The 25257-nt window shown below is 44.4% G+C and overlaps 2 protein-coding genes across 4 annotated transcripts in view; both read right to left on the minus strand.

Annotated features, from left to right (window-relative positions):
• Positions 1–9873, minus strand: part of USP49 (ubiquitin specific peptidase 49) — a 94193-nt gene extending 84320 nt beyond the window's left edge. The window contains exons 1-2 of one of the 3 annotated variants that reach the window (XM_044250723.1): positions 9817–9873; positions 1605–1686 (exon numbers count right to left, since the gene is read on the minus strand). The gene's annotated coding sequence lies outside the window, so the exon portion shown is untranslated. Of the gene's footprint in view, positions 1–1604; positions 1687–3693; positions 4724–5083; positions 5113–9816 lie in introns of those variants that run through there. The other 2 variants (XM_044250722.1, XM_044250721.1) reach the window with 2 other exon arrangements.
• Positions 9874–13128: 3255 nt separating this feature from the next.
• MED20 (mediator complex subunit 20) lies at positions 13129–25100 on the minus strand. The gene is made up of 4 exons (XM_044250732.1): positions 24946–25100; positions 22184–22338; positions 15456–15709; positions 13129–13821 (listed from the first exon to the last, which is right to left on the minus strand). Exons 1-4 carry the CDS (start codon positions 24957–24959, stop codon positions 13606–13608), a joined length of 639 nt encoding a protein of 212 aa, XP_044106667.1. The 5' UTR covers positions 24960–25100; the 3' UTR covers positions 13129–13605.
• Positions 25101–25257: the final 157 nt, after the last annotated feature.

Below are 25257 nucleotides of genomic sequence, written 5' to 3' on the forward strand. Positions count from 1 at the left end.
GCCTGGGTGGCTCAGTGGGTTGGGCCTCTGCCTTCAGCTTGGGTCATGATCTCAGGGTCCTGAAAATAAGGCCTTCTTATCCACTTTTTTTCAACTTTTCGTGAAAAAAATTCAAGTGAAAGAAAATGATAAAGCAAAAGGGGCAAATTAAAGCAACTGGTGAATCTTAATGAGGGAAGAGAGAAGTTCCCACACTATCTTTGCAACTTTCCCATAAGCCTGAAACATAATAAAAATATCAAGTCACACACACAAAAAGAGCGTTAACAACAGAAGCTCTCTCACACGGTTGCTGAGAGTTTCAAACAATTCACATACTTAGCTCATGCTGGGCACTTAGTAAACACTAATTATTAGTTATTTTTAAAAAATGAGAGTGGATCAACTATAACAAATGAACCACTCTGGTGAGAGAATGTTGATAATGGGAGAGGCTGGCTGTACATGTAAGGGAGCAGGGGGATACAGGAAATTTCTGCACCTTCCTCTCAATTTTGCTGTGAACCTAAAGCTGCTCTAAAAAAATAAATAAATAAAGTCTTAATAGAAAGGGTGGATCAATTTACTTAACCAAATTAAAGCATACATAAATATATTCAGTATATTGTTTGCACAGACACACATAAAGAGAAGACAGTAAAAAACCAGGCAGAATCTGAACATACTTTGCTTACAGACATCTGCACTGGAACTGGAGTTCCATTTTTCCTCAATGGGCAACAATCTCAACTATAAACCTATATGTGGTTTAAAATGAGTCTTTTTTTTATGTGAAAAAGATAGATAGGTAACCATTTATCTGCAATGCACTTAAGCATTTTTACTGGTTTTAGGTTGTTTTGTTTTATGAACACCATTTTGTAAAGAAAAAAATAAGGGCATGTAAGAACCCTGATGTAATCTCTGCATTAGACATAGCCCTCAGGGTGTTTGTCCCAGGTTCCCCATCTAGCAAGCCACTGAGGAAAGGTCAGTAACAGAACCACAGGGATAATCTAAGGACTGGCAAACAGGACAGGTTAAGGGATAAAATAAACCGCACTGTTTAATCTGGAGAAGAACATGGAGACTGATCAGTTCACAACAGTCAAGCAGAGGTAATACCAGAGCAGAGATAGCCTGCAAAATGCCAAGGTTCAAGTCCTATCCCCATCACTTGGTAGAATTCTACAACTGGAAAAAAAAGTCTGAGTGAATCCTTGAGGACAAGTCATTTAATCTCAAGGAGACTTTATTTCATCACATGTAAAATGGGAACAGTAACACCACCAACCTCATAGGGTTGCTGCTAGGAGTGAATGAGTTACAATCTACAAAGAACTTACAACAATGGGTGGCATAAAAGCATATATGTGGGCAGCTATTGTTATTAAGTTTATGAAGTACTAGGGTCTTCTTAATACTATAGTAAGCACATATTTTTACTCAAAAATGGAGAATAGGGCAACAGAGAACACATACAAATACAGTATTAGGTGTATGCTGGTTAGACAGAAGGCAGACTGTCCTAATAAAGAAAATAATTAAATACCAGAAAAGATTATCTACAGAGGTTGCCACATTCTCTCTGAAGATTTATGAAAACAGGATAAATTTTTATCTACCTTCGATGATTTAAGTGGGATATTGACTGAAGTTGCAGGATAAACTAGAGGTCCTTTCAAGGTCTCTTCCCATCCAAAGAATCTACAATTAATCAGAAAAACATTTAAGTATGTAAAACCTACTCACCCAAATCTGAACATAGAATTTAAAAGTTTTTTGCTTAGCAAACAAGATTATAACCAAAATAAAGTTCAACTGAGTTCACTTGAGCAAATGAAAACAAAGCTTACATTTGTCACTGAGTCCTTATTGATAAATAGTATTATCTGAACCAAAAGATTACCCATTTTCAGTTTTAGAAAAATCAACTGAGAAACAACCATTCCCAATAAGAATCAGTGTATTTAGCACACTACTGCGGCAGATAGAGACAAAAGACAGAACCCAACAGACTTTTTCCCTTCTTCACCAACATCAAATAAGTCTAAAATTATTTACATGAAGACATCAAATATAAAACAATTACATTACAAAAATGGCAAAAACATAAACAGAGTACAACCTACTAGTAATACCAAACCTATCTAGACAGGAAGGGAATATGCACAAACATCCTATAGAAACAGGTACCCCACACCAGTTACTCTTCAGCTCAAAAGTTTACATTTCAGACTAATCCTCTTAAAATTTAGCAGCAAAAATAGTAATTTCTAAAAATCTTCTATTAAATTACAAAATCAATGTAGTCACCTTGACCATCTGCCTAAGAGAATCCAGAATCCATGAACACAGAAGCTGAATCCAGATAGATTTTAGATTCTAAACTGACAGAAATGAACATCAGTGATTCTGATAACCACTAATCAAAATATAAGTTCGCTGTTACAAATGCTATCATCTTTGCCATTTACACAAAAACCCATAAAACGGTGGCAATTCAAAATTTATACAACTTTGGAAAAAAGTTATCTTTATATATCCGAATGTATACTAATAAAATAACCACAAATAAGATTCTCAAGATCGGTTTGCATTTTTTCCTTAAGTAAATTATAGCTATCCTTTGGAACTATCAAATAAAAAGTAATAATCATTCACATTCGTAACTAAATGTAAAAGCTTCAGAATAAATATCATCAAACAAAATAGTAAGAATAATCTAAATTTTGTCTCAAATTTCTCATCTTCCTTTATATTTCCAGAAGTGTCTTAAAAATCAAAAGCTTCTAGGAAATTAATATTAATATGGCCTTCTTTAGTCACAACTACAAAACAGGAGAGGCAGTGGAGCTGTCCAAGGCACTGCATTATCGTATGGAGGCTTTTTCATGATAAAAAAAAAATACTCAAAAATTCACTACTTAACCTAAAAAAGAAGTCCCACTCTAAAATCCTCCACTGTTCTACAAATTTCCCTTTCTTTATTCCATTTAGTTAATGAGTAAGTCACCCACTACAGTGTGAAATGTCCCACATAAAGCTAAAGGCAGCTTAGGAACTCAAAGCCCTCACAGTCCTGATTTAAATCTCTTCCTCAGCAAACTTCCCTAGTTGGTTATTTGCTCTCTTCTGAAATAATTTCTCAATATTCTCCAGCCACCCAAAAACAATTAGGCAGAAATCTGGTTGGTTAATCAAAACAAAAAGATGTTCATCCTTCTCTATCTCAACAACAGTAGGCTCTCCATTGAAAATGAATGTGCTGTGGCTAAAGCACTCTGCTCAGTGCTGTCAGGTACACCCTGTTACAACACAACACTATCACACCACACAGGCAGAGCCATACTGTAAGTAAATAAAACCTGTATTCCCATCATCACAACACTAGCAAAATGCAGAGGTTTTCAACATCGAGTTGATCATCATTCACAGAAGAACAAAATCAAATCAAAATGGGTCTCATCTTTTCAAAGTAGACATGAAAGTTGAATTAAAAGCAATAAGAGGTGAAAGCAGATTCATGATGCCTTGAAGAGAAAGACAGGTTTCTGGAATTTCCTACTTTTGTAGACAAAAGGACCCACAGTTTCAACACACAGTTCTCTTCTCAACAAAGAACTCCTTTCCTGCAAACACCCACCACCGCTCCCCAACCTCCACTCTTACTTTTCAGTGTTTACTCCTATCTCTAGGTCTCTGTTCACTCACCATGGTTCCTCCTCTTCTGCACCAAAGGCTCCCTACACTTGATCCTTCACTATAGCATCTGTGCCCTGACCCATGCAGACTTTCTGGAACATCTCCCCACAACCTGCACATTTGATTCCCACTCCTGCACAGTTTAGTCCAGTTCTTCATCCAGCAGGACTTCTCCAGCTTCCCTTCATCCTATTCTCTTCCCTTACACCACATCTCATCCTTTAAATCCCAGGGCCCATCTCTTCCTTGCTTCTCTCACCATCCCCTTTTAGCCCTGTCTCTCCACCTCACTGTTTTTACCTTGGATCTGGCTGAACCTCGTCAATTAACACAATTCCCCAGTTACCATGTCCCAGACCGCCATCACTCCTTTACACCCTTACTCTTTTCTCCTTTCAGCTTGTCTGGCCCCAGAATTGCCCTATAAACGCCTCACCTCTTATCTGTTTCCATTCACCCTTCCTCTACGCTAATTCCTAACTGCACCTGGTACTCGTCCGGTATCTATTTCACCCTCCCTCACTTTCAAGAATTTACACCCATCGCCCACCCACTAACCCATACCTTTCTCAGAACCTCGCGATTCCCACCCCACGGCGGGTCCTAGTCCTTCAGCTCCTCTCGCTCTGCACTAGTTCACACCCTTGTCACGTCTGGCTCTTCATCACCCTCTCTCCTCTACTCCCAACTAGCACCCTAGCTCTGCCCCTCCTAGCCTTCCACTTCCAACTCTTCCCCCCAGCACCCTCACCCTGCTACCATTCCCTACAAAGCTCTCGTCCTCAAACCCCTGCTCTTAAACCTAACCCCAGACCTGGTCTTCCTAACCTCATTCCCTGCTGGCTTCCTTAACACCCACCCTGGGTTTTGCCTCCTTTCTACCTCCTTGGCTGGCTTTTTCTTACTCCTCCTCTCCCTGCCTTCTAACCCTTTCTCCCCTTAATCCTCATCTCATTCTTAGACCCGTTCCCCCCACAGCCCCTAAGCCTTCCTTCGCTTCTCCTCTCAAGGCTTTTTTTTTTTTTTAACCCCCAATCCAGTCGTAACCCACCCCGCCAAAATAATGCTCTGGCGCGCCCCGACTGCCGGCTCTCGCCTCCGCCGGCCCCCGCCCCGGGCGCCCCCAGCCCGCCGGCGCCGCGGTCCCGCCCCCTGCCGCCGCTCCTCCCGCCCGCGAGGCGCGCGCCGCCTTTGTCGCCCCTCACCCGGTGTGTGAGGATTTGGCTTCTTTAAAGGGGAGGGCCAGTGTGCCGGAGACTCCTGTCCCCGCCTCCGAGTCTTAGAACAGGCTCCCTGGCCGTCGCGTCCTCCCCGGTCCCCGTCCCCCCACCCCCTGGAGCTACCCCCTTGGCTGCCTCCCTACCTCCTCCGCCCCCTCCCCGACCCCCCCTCTATTTACCGCCATCATCAGCACGCGCGAGCTGTCACCAGGGCGCGAGACAACCGAACACGGCCCCGCCCCCTGCCCGCCCATTGGCCCGCCCGCTTGAGCCCCGCCCCCCGGGCCCCGCATTGCGCCAACGGCGCAGCGCTCGGCCCCGACCCCGGCACAGACTGCCTCTCCGAAGGTTCGCGCTGCGGGCGCAAAGTTTAGGGTTAGCCACAAACGTGCGGCCGATTTGAGCCTGGCGTAAGGGGCGGCGGCGTAGAAGGGCGTTGTGAATCGCCGGTCGAAGTTTGGTTGAAGCACAGGAGGGTAAATAAGGAGGTTTCCAGACAAAGAGACTCTTAAAGGTACAGTCTTAATGCTGTCCCTCCTCCTTAAAGGGCCAGACTCTCCGAGCCCACCTCCGCCCCCTTCTCCCCAGCACTTCAACCCGCGGAACAGTGAAGGAATTCCATCTACACTAGTTCCCCGCACACTTTTTGGAGCTCCTTTAACATCTCTCCCCACTGCCACGGGTGGAAGCCTTTGTCACTATCCTATGTTTTTGTTTTATTCTGTTAAAAGACTAAGTGATTGCTAACATTGTCGTTCCGAAAGCAACAGCCTCCGAACCCTGGGGTTTCCTGAGGCTGCGTTTGCAAAAGTTACTATTGGCTACCAGACAGTGAGCACGTGTCTGACTTTTGCCACTGATGACCCAGGCGGGACCCAGCTGTTTTATGGAAATCCCCCCAAGGAAGAGGCTCACAGCCAAAAACTTAAGAAGTTCAGCAGATCGTAGGGATGCAGACCACAGGAAAACAACAGCGGCTATTTCTACTAGTCTTAAAGATTTCCTCCAGAGGCTGCATTGTTCTGACATAAATTGCGGGAGGTGACGTTTCACCCCCACCCACCCAGTTTAAAGATACCAGACCAACACTGTTACATCACTCAACACATGGCTAAAGCAAGTAAAGACTTACATGTAAATAGAAGGACAAAGAAAACAAACATCTGAGTTAACAGCTACAGTGGCTCAAGGCTACACACTTGTCAATATGAAATAAAGAAGCACAAAAGCTCAAGAACAGCAAAATTAGAAGGGAGAAACAGCCAGTGCATGTGTAAGCATGAAACTACAATGCCTGCAGCCAAGCTTACATAAGTGTAAAAACAGGTCTAAAGGTAATTAACCTGGCCATTTTTAAGAGGTTTGATGATGGAAGGAAAGGACTCCGTGATTGATTTGATGAGGATTTGCCATGTGGTTCATGAGCTCAAAGTAGGGTCTAAAAATTTGGCAATTCCCTTTGTTGCCTATCACCTTTAATTCTCTTAATCTTATCTTACATTTTAACTCCTTTATTAGCAGTTTTCTCCCCTTGCTCCCCAAACACCCCCCCAAATTTTTGGAGATTCAAGATTGTACCTTTTTCAATGTTAATTCCTTAGCAAAGTGCCCCACACATAATAGGTGCTTTTATTGAGAGGTTTTGGAACACTTAAAAATTCTGAAGGAAGGAGTGTGTTCTCAGAATAGCAATCTAAGGGGAAAAGATTCTCAGTGCCCTGAGCATATATTGGATCAGCGGTTCTCAAAGTGTGGCCTGTGGAGCCCTGACACACTTTCACAGGGTCCCTGAACTCACAACTATTTTCATCATAATAAGACATTATTTGGTTTTGTCAAAGTGATGACATTTGCACTGATGAAAAAAAAAGTAACAGTGGAGGGGCGCCTGGGTGGCTCAGTGGGTTAAGCCGCTGCCTTCAGCTCAGGTCATGATCTCAGGGTCCTGGGATCGAGTCCCGCATCGGGCTCTCTGCTCAGCGGGGAGCCTGCTTCCTCCTCTCTCTCTGCCTGCCTCTCTGCCTACTTGTGATCTCTCTCTGTCAAATAAATAAATAAAATTTTAAAAAAAAGTAACAATGGATAAAATTACTGCTGCCTTAGCACGTATCAAGGCAACAGCACTGAACTGTGCTATCAATGTCCTCTTCACTGTCACCCACTCACAGGAAAAAATAAAACTTGTTTCACTTTAGAAATCTTTGATGAAATACTAAAAATTATTTTAAGTACCCATCTTTTCAATACTATTCTACATGATTAAATGGACATATGCATAAAGTGCTTCTATTTCTTACCTAAGTACCATCTTTCTCGAGGAAAAGCACTTGTGCAATTTCTCTGCATTTTGAGCTGAATTAGTAACTTTCTTCATGGAATACCATTTTTACTTGAAAGAAAGCTAACAGAAAAACTCTATTTTGTCAGCTCTGGGTGTCTGACAGAGATTTTCTCAAAGATAAAGTGAGCCTGACAGCACTTGTTAGCAATGATGAAACTCAAGCTCTCAAGAAAAACTTCGAATTTTGTAAACCTGTAACTGCCACTGTGAACTTAATAGCCTCACAAGACTTTCCTGATGAGAACAGTGGTGATGTTAATATGATTTTTTTCTCTTGTATAACAAAATGTGTCAGCACCTAAAAGATCTGCAATGTTTTCCAAACGACCAATGCATGATGCTAGAAAATCAGGTATCAGTAAAAGATCCCTTCAGGTACAAAATAAACCAATGAATATTATTATATATTATTGTGTAACAGAGTACAAAAAGTTTACTGATAGAATTTGAGATTCTGCATTGCAACTAACAGCAGAGTTGCGATGTAGTTTCAAAGAATATGCACACTTATGTGTCAAGATTGTTAAAATACCCCTCCCCTTTTCCAACTACACATCTTGGAGGTTGGAGTCACACTCTTCAATCAAAATGACAAATTTTAATAGACTAAATGAAGAACAGGTATGAGAATCCACTGTCTTCAATTACGCCAGACAGTCAAGAGATTTGCAAAGATATAAAACAATGTCACTTTTGTAAGTTTTTTGCTTGAAAAAAAAAAGTCATTTTTCATTAAAATATTTATGTTAAGATGCATTGGACTTATTTTATCTTTAAATGAATACCTTCTTTTTCTCATAAGTTTTAATAAGGCAAATATCAATAGGTATAACCACATAAACAAAAGGTCTTTGGAACTTTTAAAAGCATCAAGGAGTCCCGAGACTAAAGAGTTTGAGAATTGTGTATTAGATGGAAGCAGAATAAGAAGACTATTTTGGATAATCCAAATATGAGAAGGCTATGCAGCATAGCTAACAAAAAGGTATTAGTGTAGTTTCAGAGTTAAGAACGTCAATGGTTCAACAAGAAATGCAAAACAGAATCAAACACTGAGCTTCCTTTAAAGGCACAACTGGTAATGCGCATGATTACAATACACATGGCACCACATAAACACAGTTCAGAGACAGGCACAACTAAGGCCTGGGAAATGACGGGAAACAGGGATGGGTATGTTCCACAAAGAAGATACAGTCAATTCCGCCCCAACTTTTTTATTTATTTATTTTTTAAGCAGAGCCTCTTTCCCTTCAATTTGTAGAATAAGTAAAATCTTATCACTGTAGGTAAGTATTAAAAATAGAGTTCAGTGCTCCAGAGATGGGCCATACACTGTGCTCACTGATCTGTTTAAAAAATATACCTGTACTATTGTATACTTTCTTGGGACCCTCTCTCACTGCTCGTTGTCTATTACAATAGCATTCTTTCCACTGGGGTAGAATTTTAACTTGCCACCAAGCAGTATGACCCCATAATTTCCCCACTTTTTTCTTTAAAGATTTTATTTTTAAGTAATCTCTATACCCAGCATGGGACTCAAACTCATGACCACAAGATCAAGAGCCGCATGCTCTTCCAACTGAGCCAGCCAGGTGTCCACATAATATCCCAGCTTAAACATCCTAATCAAACACCAGTATACCTTCAGCACCATTAAAAAGAAGCAAGAGCAGAGAGAGTGTCTCCTTACCTACAAAGCTTTTAACATCTACTCTCCTTTGAGCCCCTCAACAAGCCTATGAAAAATGGGTAGTGGGCATCATTTATTTCCACTTTACAGATGAGACCCAGAAAGGCCAACTTGACTGAAGTTACAAAACAGGTTCAGAACAGTACTATGGCCAGCACCCAGCTAGCTACCTGTCTTCTAAACCAGCGCGCTCTCTCCTTTACTAGCAGCCTTGGAATACCTGTCACCTCCACATCCCTAGCTTTGCCCTTCCTACATGACAGATTTCCAATACTGAATTCTGTCTTTGGACAGAAGATACATATATTTATATACAGGACATATAAATGCATATAAGCCAGCAGGATGTATTTCACATCTGCTTTTCCTCTGCCTTCCTGTTTCCCTTCAGGATCTGCTCCTTTAGAGACACTCTTATAGATCACAGATCTTTGAGATCCTCTAATGAACCCTACAAATCCTATTCCCCCCAAACTACACACATATACACACACAGAGTTCGAGGCATCTTCATCCTCTCAGGGCTCCCCTCGGGGCTTAGGCTGCCCTAAGTTCGAACTGCTACTTGAGAGTCATCGTCCGCTGACACTCTTGCACAACTAAGAAAAAACTCCCTCATTAAGCACAATACAGTCTCCATGATCCGGGAGGGAAAGGATAGGCTTGTTTTGCATTTGTCTCAGTTACTGAGAAAAGCAATGGAATACACAGGGAAGAGATTTCCCTAGATGAGGCCAAGTGAAGGCTGCACGACCTCCGGCAGGGATGATGTAAAGATCTGAGTCCTGAATCATGGTCAAACGAGGTGACCTAAAGGGTCCCTTATAATCCAAGAGACTGATTTTGGAATGCTCTACACAATGGCAGAAACTCACCTTGGGGGAGAGTCCATCCCCAAGAAGAGAGTGCTCAAAGTCCAAAGACACCAACCCCCAGGAGAGGACCATGGCACTTGTGACTGGGGCCTGCAGCGCAAGGCGTCCAGACAGCGGCAGATACAGAGAGGGAGGCTGTTGTAAGGGAAAGACAATAATGGGAATCACAGGTATGTACCACCCATCAGCCCCACCTAGCTCCAGATCTACTATATGCACAGCTTCAAAATGTTCAGCCTATTGCCCTTCCTATGTTCACAGAGTCTCCACTCTTGACACCTGGAGGGCATGAGGAGGTGGGAATTTCTAACTGCTTTCCTTTATCATCCAGGATTCGGAAAAGAAAAATCTCACTGAAGCCCCATGAATGAATACTGGACACACTGGGCTAGGGCTGACCTGGTGGTAGAGACCAGTGGTCAGTCTCTAGGTATTCCTTCAGAGGAGCAAGAACACCAAGAGATGGCGGGGGAAACATGACTGACCACTTGGTACTCAAGATCTGAGGCAAGCAAGCAGGAGGCATTATGGGAACAGGAGTACAGAGAATCACAAGAGCAGGGGACACAGGAGGAGGGCACAGCCAGTGCAGGAACCATGAATGGATACAAGTGATGGGCTACACACAGGTAGAATACAGGGTTCCCCAAATCCCAGCATTTGCCTTCTGCCATCCCAGGGTCTGCCATCTATAGGTATCATTTGTGCAAGAACTCAATAGTTCAAGAACTCAATAGTTCTTCTTTAAAAACTTACCCTCATCCTAAGGAATAAAGTGTTAGTTCTGCTTTTTTCTAATACACATTAGAATAAGACATAAGTACTAACAGAAAAGTGTTTTCCACATTCCACCTAAAATAACCTGGCACCACACACAGGCCCAGGAGCCACACTTAGACACATGATAGCAGCTACGGGTCCTAAGTCTGGAGTTTGGTCCCAACTGCAGCCTCCTCTCTCAGCATGACCTATATGGGAGCCCCACCTCCCCGTCTCCCAAAAAAGGAAGACTAGTGGAGTCCTACAGCTTTGCTGCAGAGCTCTGACAAAGGTACTCACCAAGCCGACATGTTAGCAGGGTCTTAGAACCCAGTTTCTGCTCTTTTGGGGTGGATACAGATGGGAAGAAGGGAAAAGCCTCTGGAAGCAGAGGCAGGAGACTCAGGAAGACAGATCTAGCAAAGAAGGAACCACATCAGATTTAAAACCAAACACATGGTATCTCCATTAACTAGCCACATTTAAGTTATCATTTATAAAATGAGGATCACCATGCCCTTTTTTCCTTAAATTTATACCAATGCTCCTAAGCTTTCATTCAACCTGAACTTTCAAAAATGATACACTGACAATCCTCAACAACTCTTTTTTTTTTTTTTTTTGCCCCACCCCTCAACAACTCTTGAAAGTCCCATTCCGACTTGCACATAAAAGCTAGACAACATCTGGACCCTTCCGACTAGTTACCAGTTCAGTTTTGGCAACCTCACTAGAGGAGCCATATATGTTAAATGAAGAAATATATTGCATTACCTGCCTTTTATAGGGATAAACTTTTTTTTTTTTTTAAGATTTTATTTATTTATTTGACAGACAGAGATCACAAGTAGGCAGAGAAGCAGGCAGAGAGAGAGGGGGAAGCAGACTCCCCGCAGAGCAGAGAGCCCAATGCGGAACTCGATCCCAGGACCCCGGGACCATGACCCGAGCCGAAGGCAGAAGCTTTAACCCACTGAGCCACCCAGGCGCCCCAGGGATAAACTTTTTTTAATTGAAGCAAAGGACAAGAGTGGACAGAAGTACCCAATGTGGCAGTTCACAAAGCCCGGTCTGGTGTCCTCCGGACTTGACTTTGGTTAAATGTATGCTCGAAATAAGGGAAAAGTATGAGGAAATGTATGAGCCAAGATTGCATCAAAAGGCAAACTACAGTTAGGGAGTTTATACTCTTCTTTACTTTTAGAGCACAGAACCCCTCCGTAAAATGCATACGTCTTGAATCACATTTATCACACTCTATCTCTGTATGTTTTCAAAATGCTGTCTCATCTCACAAAAGCTTTGAGGAAGTCTACAGAAAAACACAGATAAAGCTGGACGAGAGCAAATATAAATCAGAGGGCCAAAAACATAAGATCTATGTATGCATTTTATTGTCTGTAAATGACATCTAAAACACACCTCAATTTAAAAAAGCAAAAACAGAAGAAAGAACCAAACAAAAAAGCCAGGGGCAAAGGAAAACAAAAAGTACAGGCAGCAGGTCCTGCAGTTGGGAGTTAACCGAGCTTCCTGCCAGCCAAAGCTACAAGGGAAATGTGACGGTCTCCCGATTCCTGTTGCAGAGGCATCAGATCTAAAACTAATTTCTCTGAGGTACCTGCAGTGAGGGACAGTATCCTTGAGGACAGCTCTGTGGTAAAATTCATTAAAGTGTTTCCTCAGACCATTCCTGCCTGTGTATATCAATGTTAGCCCAAGTGAACATTTCTGCAGCCTGAGTTGGTTAAGCAGGCAATGTAAGTCCAATGAGCAGCTTGGAGCCTCAAATGAAACAAGGACAAAGAGCTCAGGAAGCCGTGAACCCTTAGGCCAGGGGGGCGGAACGGACTACCCAGTGTGACTAAGCCAGGGAAACTCACGAGTGGCTCTGGCACCTGCCCTAACCCAATGCGACTGACAAATAACTCCGTTACCGGGGGTGCTCTCCAAAATAACCACCAAGGGCCCTCCTGGGCACATCCATTGAGCTCCATGTAGCAGAGGCCCCTGACTAGGCCCCCACATCCATTTTCTCCTTCATCTTTTAGTCATGGAAGCCCCGGGGTTTTAACTGGACACATGGTCACCGAAGTAAGAGGCTCTATGTCCCAGTGCCCCTTTCAGCAAAGTGTGGCCACTTGGAGGGACTCCAGGTCATATCCTTTAAAAAGAAAGTGCTTTGCTCTCTCTTTCCCTGGTGTATTGTAGACACGGAACTGATGAGTCTGCTTTGACCTGGTGGGCAAGGTCAACACCCCAAAGTTGGCTGAACAAGACAGAAGGAATCCAAGGTCCTGGTGACCGTGTATAATTAAATCTGCCCCAGACCATTTGATTACATCTGTACTATTAGAAGAGAGAAGAACCTTCTACCAGGAGCCACTGTACTTTAGGTTCTCTTTGTTACAGCAGTTTGGCTTACGGCTTAACCTCATTCACAACAGAACAGAAAGATGCCAGAGGGAGACTCCAAAGGACTCCGGCAGTATCCTAGAAAAGTCAACTCACAGTTCACTTCAGCAAACAGGTCAAGAAATGACAGCCATCACACCAAGTTATGCCTTCTACTCCTTCTCCAGGAGAGGCCCAACTGCATCCCTGGAGTAGAGGAAGAGGCCTTTATTACAGCCCAGCACAGCCCAGCCCAGTCCATCCACTGTGGACCTAGGCCAAATCTGCAACAGCTGGAGATACAGACTGCTTTCCCACCAACACTGGGCAGGGACAGCTCTGTCCTACCTTTTCCCTAAAGCAGGAAAGCTCCACACTTCTCCATTCTTCGTAATTACCATTCTTGAGAACAGGCCAAGTCCAGTAAGGCGTAGGGTGAAGCAGCTGCCGGGGGGCTGTGTGTGAGGGTCAGGGGAGGGGAGTCCAGATCCCCAGAACAAAAGTCACAGCTGAGAGGAGGGAGAGAAGCCTCCATGTCTGCCATGGGTTTCTGGGGTCCAGGGGCTCAGGGTGCAGCCCCTGCTCTTCCTGCACCGACCCCCTGGTGACAGAGCTCAGCTAGGCAGCCACCAGTCACTAACGAATCCCAGCCACCGGCACCTGCTGCTGCTTGCGGATCTTATTGAAGAGTTCCATGTACTGGATCATGGTATCTGCTGGGCCATAGACGGCATCGTGTCTGTTCCCAAACACTGCGGGAGCCCCTGGTGTGTGGCTGCCTAGAAAACTCTGTAGGAACTCGAGCAGCAGGCTCCAGCAGTCACTAGCTACCACACAGGGGCCATACTCCACCTGGGGACCAAAAGAACAGAGAACAAAGGTGAGTGCGGGCAAGGATGAGGTCTTCTGCTTCTCTTGCACCTCTTGCCCCTGCTCCCATCTTCTCCAACCCCAAGGCAAAGACACACACCTTCTAACAGTATTGCTCCACAGGAAAAACTCAAGCCACACACCAGGAATTCCACATTCCCTTTAGGGATCTCTGACATTCTCATCTTGGGAATTAATCGACCCACAGCCCCCACCCACAAGACCCAGGACAGCATACAGGCCCCTTCTGATGATCTCAGAACTGTACAGTCCCTGCTATGGTGCATGAAGATCCAAGGAGAGCTCAGGAAAATTCTGACAGAAAATGAAGAACAAGAGAATGTAAAAGTGTGTATGTATCTGTGTGTGTGTCCACAGGGGGCAAAGCAGACACACATGCTCTTAGGTCTCTTTAAGACCAAACATTACCCCCACAATGGACCCCACCTGACCCTAAGAAGTAATTTCCCCACCAATGTGGCAGGGGCCAAAGGAGATACATCTTACACTTTCTCAATCCTTTCTCCTATTTTTTCACTGGAAAGATGGCAGGGAAAATAATTAGTAACCATGAGGAAAAACACATAAAGAAAGAACTGGGATATATTTGTACTATAAAGCTGGAAATATGAAGGACAGGCAGACAGTGGGTTCCCAGTGGGTCTCAGCAAATGCAAGATGTATCACAAGCCAAAAGGGGTCAGGAAATCTTGGTCACAGGGGTCCCTGGAGTTTCAGAACAGTAATTACTGCTAAGGCCCTTTTCTCTACCTGGAATGCTTTGTGAGTCTCATCTATCCCCATATCTCTACACTTTAAGTCTCTCTTTACATGCCACTCCTGAAGAAAGCATCCCAATCCTCAAAGTCAGCAGTGTTCTCATTGGCCTGAATTCCCAGAGCAATCAATCTGTGCCCGGGGAATGTCTTACAGACTAACTTCAAAAACACTTTGTTTCAGCTTTGCTCATTTACTATCATACATTTGCAAAAGGCAGGCCCCTGTAGCTCACCTTTTTTTTTTTTTTTTTGAATCTCACACAGTGCTGGGCATGTGGTAGACTGAGGAATTTCACTGGTCCCAAAGCCAGCTATTGCCACATTCTTTGTGGTTTCCAGTATACACCTCAGAGATGAAGTCTCCCCCCACACACACCTCTTTCTACCATGAAAGAAAGTCGACAGCATGTCAAAAGGAAAAGCTCATCTTGCTACACAACCTTTGTGACCTATCTTAAGTTGTACTATGGAAAAGTATGTAGACACATGATTTAGGGCCCACCTCCCAAAAGTTCCTGCACAAAAAGTTGCCCTGGTTTGCTCCAGTCCTTGTGATGGGTGACTGGTCCCTTGACTATCCCTTTTCTTCTCCAGCAAGCCAGCCCTCCTAAGCTTTCCATCTGCTCTGACCCCAGCGTCCCATTCCCATCATGGACCAGAGCCTGAATGATTAAAGAAAAGGTAAAGGACACAGGGAGAGAGGAGCACACAGGCCCTGGAGACAGGGATGAGGAAGGCGTAAGTGCCTGTCTACATTCAGAGGGGTGAGAAAATCTACAGGGCCCTCTGCTGAACAGCCCTTCAGCACACAATGCTCCTGCTTCCCCAAGGTCTTACCTCTACAGAGATTCCCCGGGCACTGGGTCCCATGGTGACTGTGCCCACCTTTACTAGGAAGTCACAGTACTGGTAACGGGTACCCCGTGTCTCAATCTTGCTGGCCTTGGCACTCTGGAAGAAGCCCTTGAGTTTCACCATGAGCACGTCGAAGTTGGTGTCGGCAATAAGCCAAGGGCCATTCTCAAAGAGGGCGAAGCAGCTCAGAGGATACTCTGAGTTGTGCATCACGTACATCAGCTTCCCAGCCTGACCTGCAGGGAAAGAGAGCCTATCAGCATCAAAATCTTCATCCTCAAATCCCGGGATAGAGTCAAATGTGCCGCAACAGGGCCAGATGGCAATCTGCCATTACCTCAGCCATCTTGGAGGGCAATGGCCAGGGATGGGGGCCGGAATTCCCCTCACCAACACTCTTTTTCAAAGAGGAAGAGAGAAGAACGGCAGGCAAGGCAGCATGTGGTAAAACCCTGCTCTACAGAAAACGTGAGGACCACAAGGGAATTTTGATAGAGCTAGTAACAGTTTAGTTCTTAGGTTGAGAAATGATCTCCTAGATGGATGCTTGATGTCAAATAAAATCTTTAGCAAAAAAAGATTTTATTTATTAGAGAGAGAAAGTAAAAGAGAGAACGCGCGTGCACAAGCAGAGGGGAACAGTACAGGGAGAAGCAGACTCCTCGATGAGCAGGGAGCTGGATGCAGAACTTGATTCCAGGACCCTGGCATCATGAACTGAAGACAGATGCTTAACCGACTGAGCCATCCAGGTGCCCAAACCCTTGGAGTGCTTTAAAGTATTAGGTGATTTGGGTGATTTCTCTGAGAAATGAGTTTTCTCACTGATTACTACTAGAGATTCTCTGCAAGAAGAAAGAAAAGCTACATATATTTGGTTAACTGAAAATGGAAAACAAAATCCCCCTCTCATATACAACAAGAATCAATGGATAGACTACCACAATCCCAAGTATGTATGTATTTATTTATTTATTTATTAAAAATTTTATTTATTTACTTGACAGAGAGAGATCACAAGTAGGCAGAGAGGCAGGCAGAGAGAGAGAGAGAGAGGGAAGCAGGCTCCCTGCTGAGCAGAGAGCCAGATGCGGGACTCGATCCCAGGACCCTGAGATCATGACCTGAGCCGAAGGCAGCGGCTTAACCCACTGAGCCACCCAGGCGCCCCCCCAAGTATTTATTAAGACTTAACTATAAAATATTTATTAAGTACTTAACTATCCCTAATATTTTTTTTAGTTTTTTAAAAATATTTCATTTATTTATTTGTCAGGCAGAAGGAGAGAGAGAGAGAAAGAGAGAGCACGCATACAAGCAGGCAGAGGCAGAGAGAGAAACAGGCTCCCTGCCGATCAAGGAGCCCATGCGGGACTCAATCCCAGGACCCTCAATCCCACGAGAGCCTGGGCTCGTGACCTGAGCTGAAGGCAGCGGCTTAACCAACTGAGCCACCCAGGTGTCCCTATCCCCAATATTTTTTGCAAGAGTTTAAGAGGCAATGCAAGTGGAGGGCTTAGCACCTGGCCCAGGAAGCTGATGCTCTCATTAAAGACAGGTGAGGGACACCTGGGTGGCTTGGTCAGTTAAACATCTGTCTCTAGCTCAAGTCATGATGCCAGGGTCCTGGGATCGAGCCCCACGTCAGGCTTCCTGCTCAGGTGGAAGTCTGCTTCTCCCTTTTTCTCTCCCTCTGCCCCTCCCAACTGCTCTTTCACTCTTTCTCTCTCAAATAAATAAATAAAAATCTTTAAGAAAAAAAAAATAAAGACAAGTGAAAAACTTTTAAAGAGACTGTAAGACCAAAATGCTTACATGGGACAGACCAGAAGTCTTCTTGGAAGGAAGATCAGAGCAGAAAGAGATCAAATTGTGCAAGAATCAGCAGGAAAAACTTTCATGGAGAAAACAGGACCTGAACTATGAAATGAGGAGAGGATAGAGTTCAGCCGCACGGAGGAGGAAGACATCCTAGGCAGGAATGAGAGTTGAACAGTGGGAAAGAGAAGATGGGGTGGAGACAGCTCTACACAGGCCTCCACTCTGCTGCCACTTCCAAAACTCAACAGGCTCTGTGCCAACCGCCCCCCACGTCCCTCCTGACCACTTGCTGCCAATGCGTACCTTTCACCTCCTGCCAAACCCAGTGCAAAAAAAACAAAAGAACCCAAAGATGATCTGTCATTCCGTTCTTGTGCAAACTCACTGTAACTATTTAATTCATACTATAGGAGTCTGCAGGAGTTCTTACTGTCTTAAAAATATTTTGAAAGTCAGCTAAGGTTTTTGTTTGTTTTTGTTTTTGTTTTTAATGAAGGCACTGCCAATTGTTTACAAACAACAGTATTTTTTAAATCAAAATAAAGTATCTTTGGGGATGCCTGGGAGGCTTAGTTGGCTGAGTGTCTGCTTTTTTTTTTTTTTGAAAGATTTTATTTATTTATTTGACAGACAGAGATCACAAGCAGGCAGAAAGGCAGGCAGGGGTTGGGGGAGCAGGCTCCCTGCTGAGCAGAGAGCCCAGAGCTCAATCCCAGAACCCTAAGATCATGACCTGAGCTGAAGGCAGAGACTTAATCCAGGTGCCCCTAAGAGTCTGCTTTTGGCTCAGGTTATGATCTCAGGATCCTGGGATCAAGCCCTGCATAGTCTGCTTTGCCCTCCTTCTCTCCCCCAGCTTGTGCTTTCTCTCTCTCTCAAATAAATAAATCTTTTTTTAAAAAGTATCTTTGTATCAGCACAAACTGGTGAAGCAAGCAGAACCAGTGTTACTCTCCCCCTTTTACAGACAAGGAAAATGAAGCCTATAGGGTTCTGGACCAGCAACAGCAGCAGCAGCGCCACCGCCTGGGCACTTGTTGAAAATGCGGATTCTCTGCCCTGGTTGATACTGAGTGGAAAAGTCTGGGAGGTACCCCACAACCTGTGTTAACAAGCTCTCTCGGTAATGTTAATGCTGGCTCACGTGAGAACTTGTGATCTAAAGGCACAGAGTCAGCAAGGAGCAGAAGTGGAACTCCAATCCGGGCCTTCTGACTTCAAGTCTATTGCTCCTTCCATTCCACCCCACTGTCTGCTACCAATGTGTCCTCTCCCCAACTAGACTGTAGCTCCTTAAAAAGTAAAGGTCAAATCAGGAAACAGAGCCTCTGACAGGTAGTTTCATAGATACATATGCCATCTTATATCTGTGCACAAATGTTTCGTTTTCCAAATGCCTTCGTAACTGTTCTCTCTTTCAATTCCTACATCCTTCCTACTGAAGGCAAAACTAATGGTAACACTGTGATTTTACTGATGATGAAATTCAGCAGAGCTCTTATTTATTAAACACTACATGACAACCTCAGTTCTAAGTACTTTGCATATATTATTTAATGACCACAACAACGTATTTAATGACCACAACACTAGGGGATCAGTACTATGATAGAACAGTCCTGGGAAGATACAGAAACAGACCATGTAGCAAATAGTTTCATCAGAGGGGATTTTTTTTTTAAGTTTTATTTATTTATTTGACAGCTAGAGATCACAAGTAGACGGAGAGGCAGGCAAAGAGAGGAGGAAGCAGGCTCCCCGCCGAGCAGAGAGGCCTACGTGGGGCTCGATCCCAGGACCCTGGGAACACGACCGGAGCTGAAGGTAGAGGCTTCAACCCACTGAGCCACCCAGGCGCCCCTCATCAGAGGGGATTTAATACAGGGAACAAAATACCAGGGTTGGGAAAACCAAAAAAACAAAACAAACAGTGAGGCCACTCAAATATTAGCAGCACAGGAAGCTACAATACTGCTGGGGCACCTGGGTGGCTCAGTGGGTTAAGGCTCTGCCTTCGGCTCAGGTCATAATCCCAGGGTCTTGGGATCAAGCCCCGCATCGGGCTCTCTGCTCCTTGGGGAGTCTGCTTCCTCCTCTCTCCCTTTGCCTGCCTCTCTGACTACTTGTGATCTCTGTCAAATAAATAAATAAAATCTTTAAAAATAATAATAATAATAATAATAAAAAGAAATAATACTGCTTATTAGGAATAAGAAATACTTTCTATTAGCAGTAGGAAGCTACTGCTTCCCTAAGTCTGGAAGGAAAAAGGAAGGATGTATTGTCATTCGAGCCAGGCACAAAGGGCCCCCAGCAGGAGCTAAATCCAAGGGATAGACACAGTCACATCCGGAGACACTGCTCAAAACAGGAGAGGAGATCCTGTGCTCTTTCTTCGGTCCTCTAGCCTTCCCCACTGCCCTCACTGGCCAAAGGTGACTAAAAGGGGCCTGGCAAATGCTGATGGCAGGGAAAGTATGGGGAATGGGTCTACAGGGGAAATAGGCTAATGACCGGCACAGAAACGGTCATAGGTTGTGGAACTTCCATAAGTTGCATTTAGTATGTGACCAGGACTTAGTTCTCTGGTTCCATGATCTAACCTCTTAATCACTGTGCTCTGGAACTGTCCCAGGTCAAATTAATGCAGAGCCAAGACTAAGAGAACCCAGGCTCTCTAATTCACATGCAAAGGTTCTCTAACACAGGAAACAACAGATGTTGACAAGGATGTAGAGAAAGGGGAACCCTCTTACACCGTTGGTGGGAATGCAAACTGGTATAGCCACTGTGGAAAACAGTATGGAGTTTCTTAAGAATTTAAGAAACTACCCTATGACCCAGCAACTGCACTACTAGGTATTTATCCAAAGGATACAAAAGTACAGATTCGAAGAGGTACAAGCATCCTGATGTTTACAGCAGCATTATCAACAATAGCTAAATTATGGAAAGAGCCCAAATGTCCATCAACTGATGCACGGACAAAGAAAATGTGGGAGATGTATAGATACATATCTACTATCTATATATACATATGATCTATACATTTACTACATCTACATATATTATAAAGATGCATAATGGAATATTAATCAGCCATCAAAAAGAAAAATCTTGAGATCTGGAACAACATAGATAGAAATAGAGTATGGTAAGTGAAGTCAGAGAAAGACAAATACAATATGATTTCATTCATAGGCAGAATTTAAGAAACAAAAGAGTTTAACATACAGGAGGGGAAAAAAGAGATAGGGAGGAGCAAGCCATAGAAGACTTTTTTTTTTTAAGATTTTATTTATTTATTTGACAGACAGAGATCACAGTAGGCAGAGATGAAGGCAGAGAGAGAGAGAAAGGAGGAAGCAGGCTCCCTGCTCAGCAGGGAGCCCAGTGTGGGGCTCGATCCCAGAACCCTGGGATCATGACCTGAGCCGAAGACAGACGCTAAACAAGTAAGCCACCCAGACACCCCACCATAAAAGACTCTTTTTTTTTTTTTTTAAAGATTTTATTTATTTACCTGACAGAGAGAAATCACAAGTAGATGGAGAGGCAGGCAGAGAGAGAGAAGGAAGCAGGCTCCCTGCTGAGCAGAGAGCCCGACGCGGAACTCGATCCCAGGACCCTGAGATCATGACCTGAGCCGAAGGCAGCGGCTTAACCCACTGAGCCACCCAGGCGCCCCCACCATAAAAGACTCTTAACAATAGACAAGATAGATAACCCACTGGTTGGCTCATGTTAAGCCGCTGCCTTCGGCTCAGGTCATGATCTCGGGGTCCTGGGATCGAGTCTCACATTGGGCTCTCTGCTCAGCAGGGAGGCCTGCTTCCCTCTATCTCCCTCTCTGCCTGCCTCTCCGTCTGCTTGTGATCTCTCTGTCAAATAAATAAATAAAATCTTTAAAAAAAAAAAAAAAACCACAATAGATAACAAACAGGATTGAGGAAGGGAGGTGGGTGGCAGCTAAATGGGGTGATGAACACCCGGTGTTACAGTAAGCAACAAATCAGTAAATTCTACTCCTACTACTTCTAACATATGTTGTATGTTAACTAGAATTTAAATAAAAACTTGAAGAATAAGAAAGATTCTCTTTGCCTCCCTACCATCACCATCCACAGTCCATCTCAATATACTTAAAACAAAAGTTGATTTAAAGGTCAAGGTCATGCCAGTGAGATATCCAAGGCCACTGACTAGGTGTGGGAATCTGAAAGCCTTTCTGCACGAAGTTCAAACATTCTAAAGCTGGGAAAGGATCATAGACTTCCGGACCTAAAAGGAGTCTCTCTCAAACTGAAGAGTGTGTAAAGATCATCAAGGGAGCCGACTGAAGTGTAATTATGAGGCCTATAGCACCAGTCAGGTGGTAAGGAGAGCTGGGACTCTGCACCTTTATTTTTTTAAGATTTTATTTACTTATTTGAGAGAGAGCTAGAGAGTGAGAAGGAGGGAAGAGGGAGAAGGAGAGAGAGAATTCTAAGCAGATGCTGTACTCCGTGTGGAGCCTGATGCAGGACTTGATTCCTGAGCCAAAATCAAGAGTTGGATGCTTCATCGGCTGAGCCACACAGGCGCCCCAGGACTCTGCACCTTTACCAAGTAACCCAGATGCTTAAATGCCATTAGCCAGTGACCAATCCCCTGAGAATCACAGCTTTAAAAGTGCAAAGTGCAAAAAGATTAAAGCATCGGCCCAGTCTAAGAGATGAAGGACCAAGATTTAATGCATTCAGAAACATGTGCCACATGTTCAAGAATACCGACCTTAGCAAAAGAGCATAAAGATTTCAATAGAGAAAAAAAAAATTTTTTTCAATGAACATGAATGTCAATCAACTCCAAGCGAGATTCCAGCCATCCCGCAGATCCATCTCACTGACCTTGGCTGCCAAGAGTGGAGGCAGCTGTGTGGTAGGTCTCACAATCCACACAAAATGTTCCTTGCTTCTCTGCCCCAAGCATCTCCAATTTCCGGGTGAGGAGCTCCACCGTCTGCTGGACACTCTTGCCCTCAGCCACAGGCATCTGGGACACACTGGAAGGGAGAGGACCAAATCATCAGTACCCGGAGACCTAGGTGCACTCACTGAGCCATTCACTCAGAATCACAGAATCACAGCTCTTCAGGGCCAGGAGTTAACCTGATCCTCTCTCTCATTTTAAAGACAAAGAAATAGAGGCTCATAGTTCCTGAGAGCTCCACTGAGAACTAGAACACAGGTCTCAGGACACTCTCATCAGTACAGTGAACTCCCTATCACACCAATGTTTCACAAGCAGGACATGTATGCCAATGTTCAAGAGAAGGTTTTAAGGGAGCCTGCATGGCTCAGTCGATTAAGCATTTGCCTTTGGCTCAGGTCATGATCCCAGGGTCCTGGGATAGAGTGCCACATCAGGCTCCTTGCTCAGTGGAGAGCCTGCTTCTCCCTCCCCCTCTGCCTGCCACTCTACCTACTTGTACGCCCTCTCTGTCAAATAAATAAATAAAATCTTAAAAAATAATAAAATAAAATGATTAAAAAAATAGTCTCATTTAAAAAAAAAAAGAGAGAAGGTTTTAAGTGGTAGAAATTGAGCAATCCGTAACATTGGGTCATATGAGAAAGGGATGTCCTTTGTGATTCCTTCAGTTCTGACTATATAGGGAAAATCTCAATCTGGGGTTAGTATGTCTTTACACCATTTCTCTAACACTTTGAATGTGCGCTGTCCAAAACAGTACCCACAAGCCGCATGTGGCTATTTATACTTACACTAATAAAACAAGTCAAATTAAAAAGTCAACTCCTCAGCTACACTACCCACATTTCAAAGGCTCAATAGCCACATGTGACCAAAGGCTAGTGTATTAGACAATGGTGTCATAGAACATTTCCGTCAATGCAGAAAATTGTATTCAACAGCCCTAGGATCCAAGAGAAAGCAAGCCTCAAGTTTATAATCTTTAGGAACGAGAGGCGACAGTGTGTACAAGAATAAAATCAAAACAATGAAATAAAAATTTTATTTTCAAGATTTTCTTCTATGGTAAGTGAAACCGGCTTCCCCTTTAGAGTAGTAGGTAACAATCATTTCACATCAACCATGTACCAGGCAGAGTCCAAAGGCCTTTAGACAAATGAACTCTTTGAATCCTCACAACAGCCCTATAAATGAGCTATTATTTATATCCTTGCTACAAACGAAGAAACTGAAGTACAGAGGGATTGAGTAACTCGCACAAGGTCACAGAGCTTGGTTTGATGTAGCAAGATTCGAAGACAGCAGGCTGGCTCCCTGTTTGTGTTCTTATCCATTATACTAGATTGTTTCCCTGGAGACGTTGCTGCCTATTGAAAAGTTTTTAAGGCAAAGACATAGATTTAAAAGAAAACAAAAACTACTGCATGTGGTACCTAGCTATATAAAAACTGCATGTTACTGAATTTTGGAAGACACCACGTAACTTTATGATCAACTACATGAACGTATAAAAATGTAAGTCCTGCTATTGTTAAAAACTGTCACAACTCTCCATCGGAAAAGGCACTCACGAGCAACAAGATGATGTGCCTTACTGAGAAACATAAGAGAATCCCTAAACTGATGTTATAGGGGTCAGAAGTCTCAGGAGTGTGAAAAACTTAAGGGTCCCATTCCCTCTTGTCTTCCACTGAAAGAACAGGGGCTTCCAGAGTTCCAAGGCTCTATGCTGCAAACTTTTCATTCCATCCCTCACACATTCCCCCTTACACAAGAAGACTTAGAAAAGGCTCATGATGTCCACTATGAAAAACAAAGGTGCAGTAACCGACAAGCCAGCAAGAAGAACTAGAGCTACCAGAAAAAGTAGTTCCCACGGGCTCTGGCCACTGACTTCAGGATACCCCTGTCTCCAGTCCTCTCTTACTGGCAACATGCTAATACTTACCAATATTCAAAACAAAACCAAAAAAGACCTGAAATCTAGCATTTTGGAACCCATGCCCCCAGGCATTAGGCCCATACCTTTCTCTGCCACCCTACTTATAGCATGTCAGTAAAAGTCCATAGAAATTAGTCCAATCATATAATTAAACACAGTAGGAAACCGATCCCTAAGAGGTGATGTACCTGAACCCTCATCTGACTCCCAACAGCTTCTCCCTCCCGCCCCTTAAACTGAAGAACTTAAAACGGCCACACCAGAACCAGACACGAGCTGGCCTAACTGCATTAGGTGGCTGTAGGGAGGGGCAGGAGAAAACCTGAGGAAAAAAAGATGGTTCCCCCGTGGCCTATCCTGCACCCCCTCTAGCCCCGCCTGCAGATTGGGTCCCAGTCCGGACAACCTATTTCCAACGCTTAAATTCCACCCCTGGCAGCCGGATGGCCTCCTGGAAAGGAAGAAAAAGGAAGGAGTTTGACCACCAGTGGGCTCCTAGGACAAAACCTTTTACCTGCCGCCTTCCAGGACGAAAGGAAGCAACTTCGAGCAAACAAGCCCAGAGAATCCGCAGCCCTCACAGTGCCTCCCTCACCCACACATTCCGAAGACATCTTGCACAGCTCGTGGAGGACCGCGGACCCTGGTCCCAAGCTTCCTCCCGGGTACACTCCAGGCTCCTTAGGGCCCTTCCCGACCCCAAACACCGCCCCTCAAAGTCCCTTGTGGGCCTACCAAGTCACTCCCATGGTACCGGGCCAGGAGGGTGACAGGAACAAATAGTTGAATCACAGCGGTCTCCGGCCGCCCACACTAGGCGAATCCACCCTAGTGCAAGCTTCTAACGAGGGATGTGCTCCGGAAATGAGGTAAAAACAGAGCGTCCAGTCGACGCGCCCACGAGGAGCGGGGACAGGTCTAGCACCTCCTCGGTGACGCCTCCAGTGACGTCACTGCTCGACTCCGGGCCCCAGCCTTCCAGCTGGGGAAGTTCACGTCTGGGGACATAGGTCCTCGATCCGTGAATGTAGAAAAATCATCGCTCGA

Source organism: Neovison vison, chromosome 1, assembly GCF_020171115.1.
Source record: "Neovison vison isolate M4711 chromosome 1, ASM_NN_V1, whole genome shotgun sequence".
NCBI lineage: Eukaryota > Metazoa > Chordata > Mammalia > Carnivora > Mustelidae > Neogale > Neogale vison.

Excerpts from the sequence above, each read along its gene's own strand:
- MED20 (XM_044250732.1), bottom strand. Across the intron at positions 15,710-22,183 it reads CTCCACTCTTGGCAGCCAAG|GTCAGGCTGGGAAGCTGATG; the intron begins GTCAGTGAGATG and ends CTTTCCCTGCAG. Across the intron at positions 13,822-15,455 it reads CCCGGGGAATCTCTGTAGAG|GTGGAGTATGGCCCCTGTGT; the intron begins GTAAGACCTTGG and ends TTTGGTCCCCAG.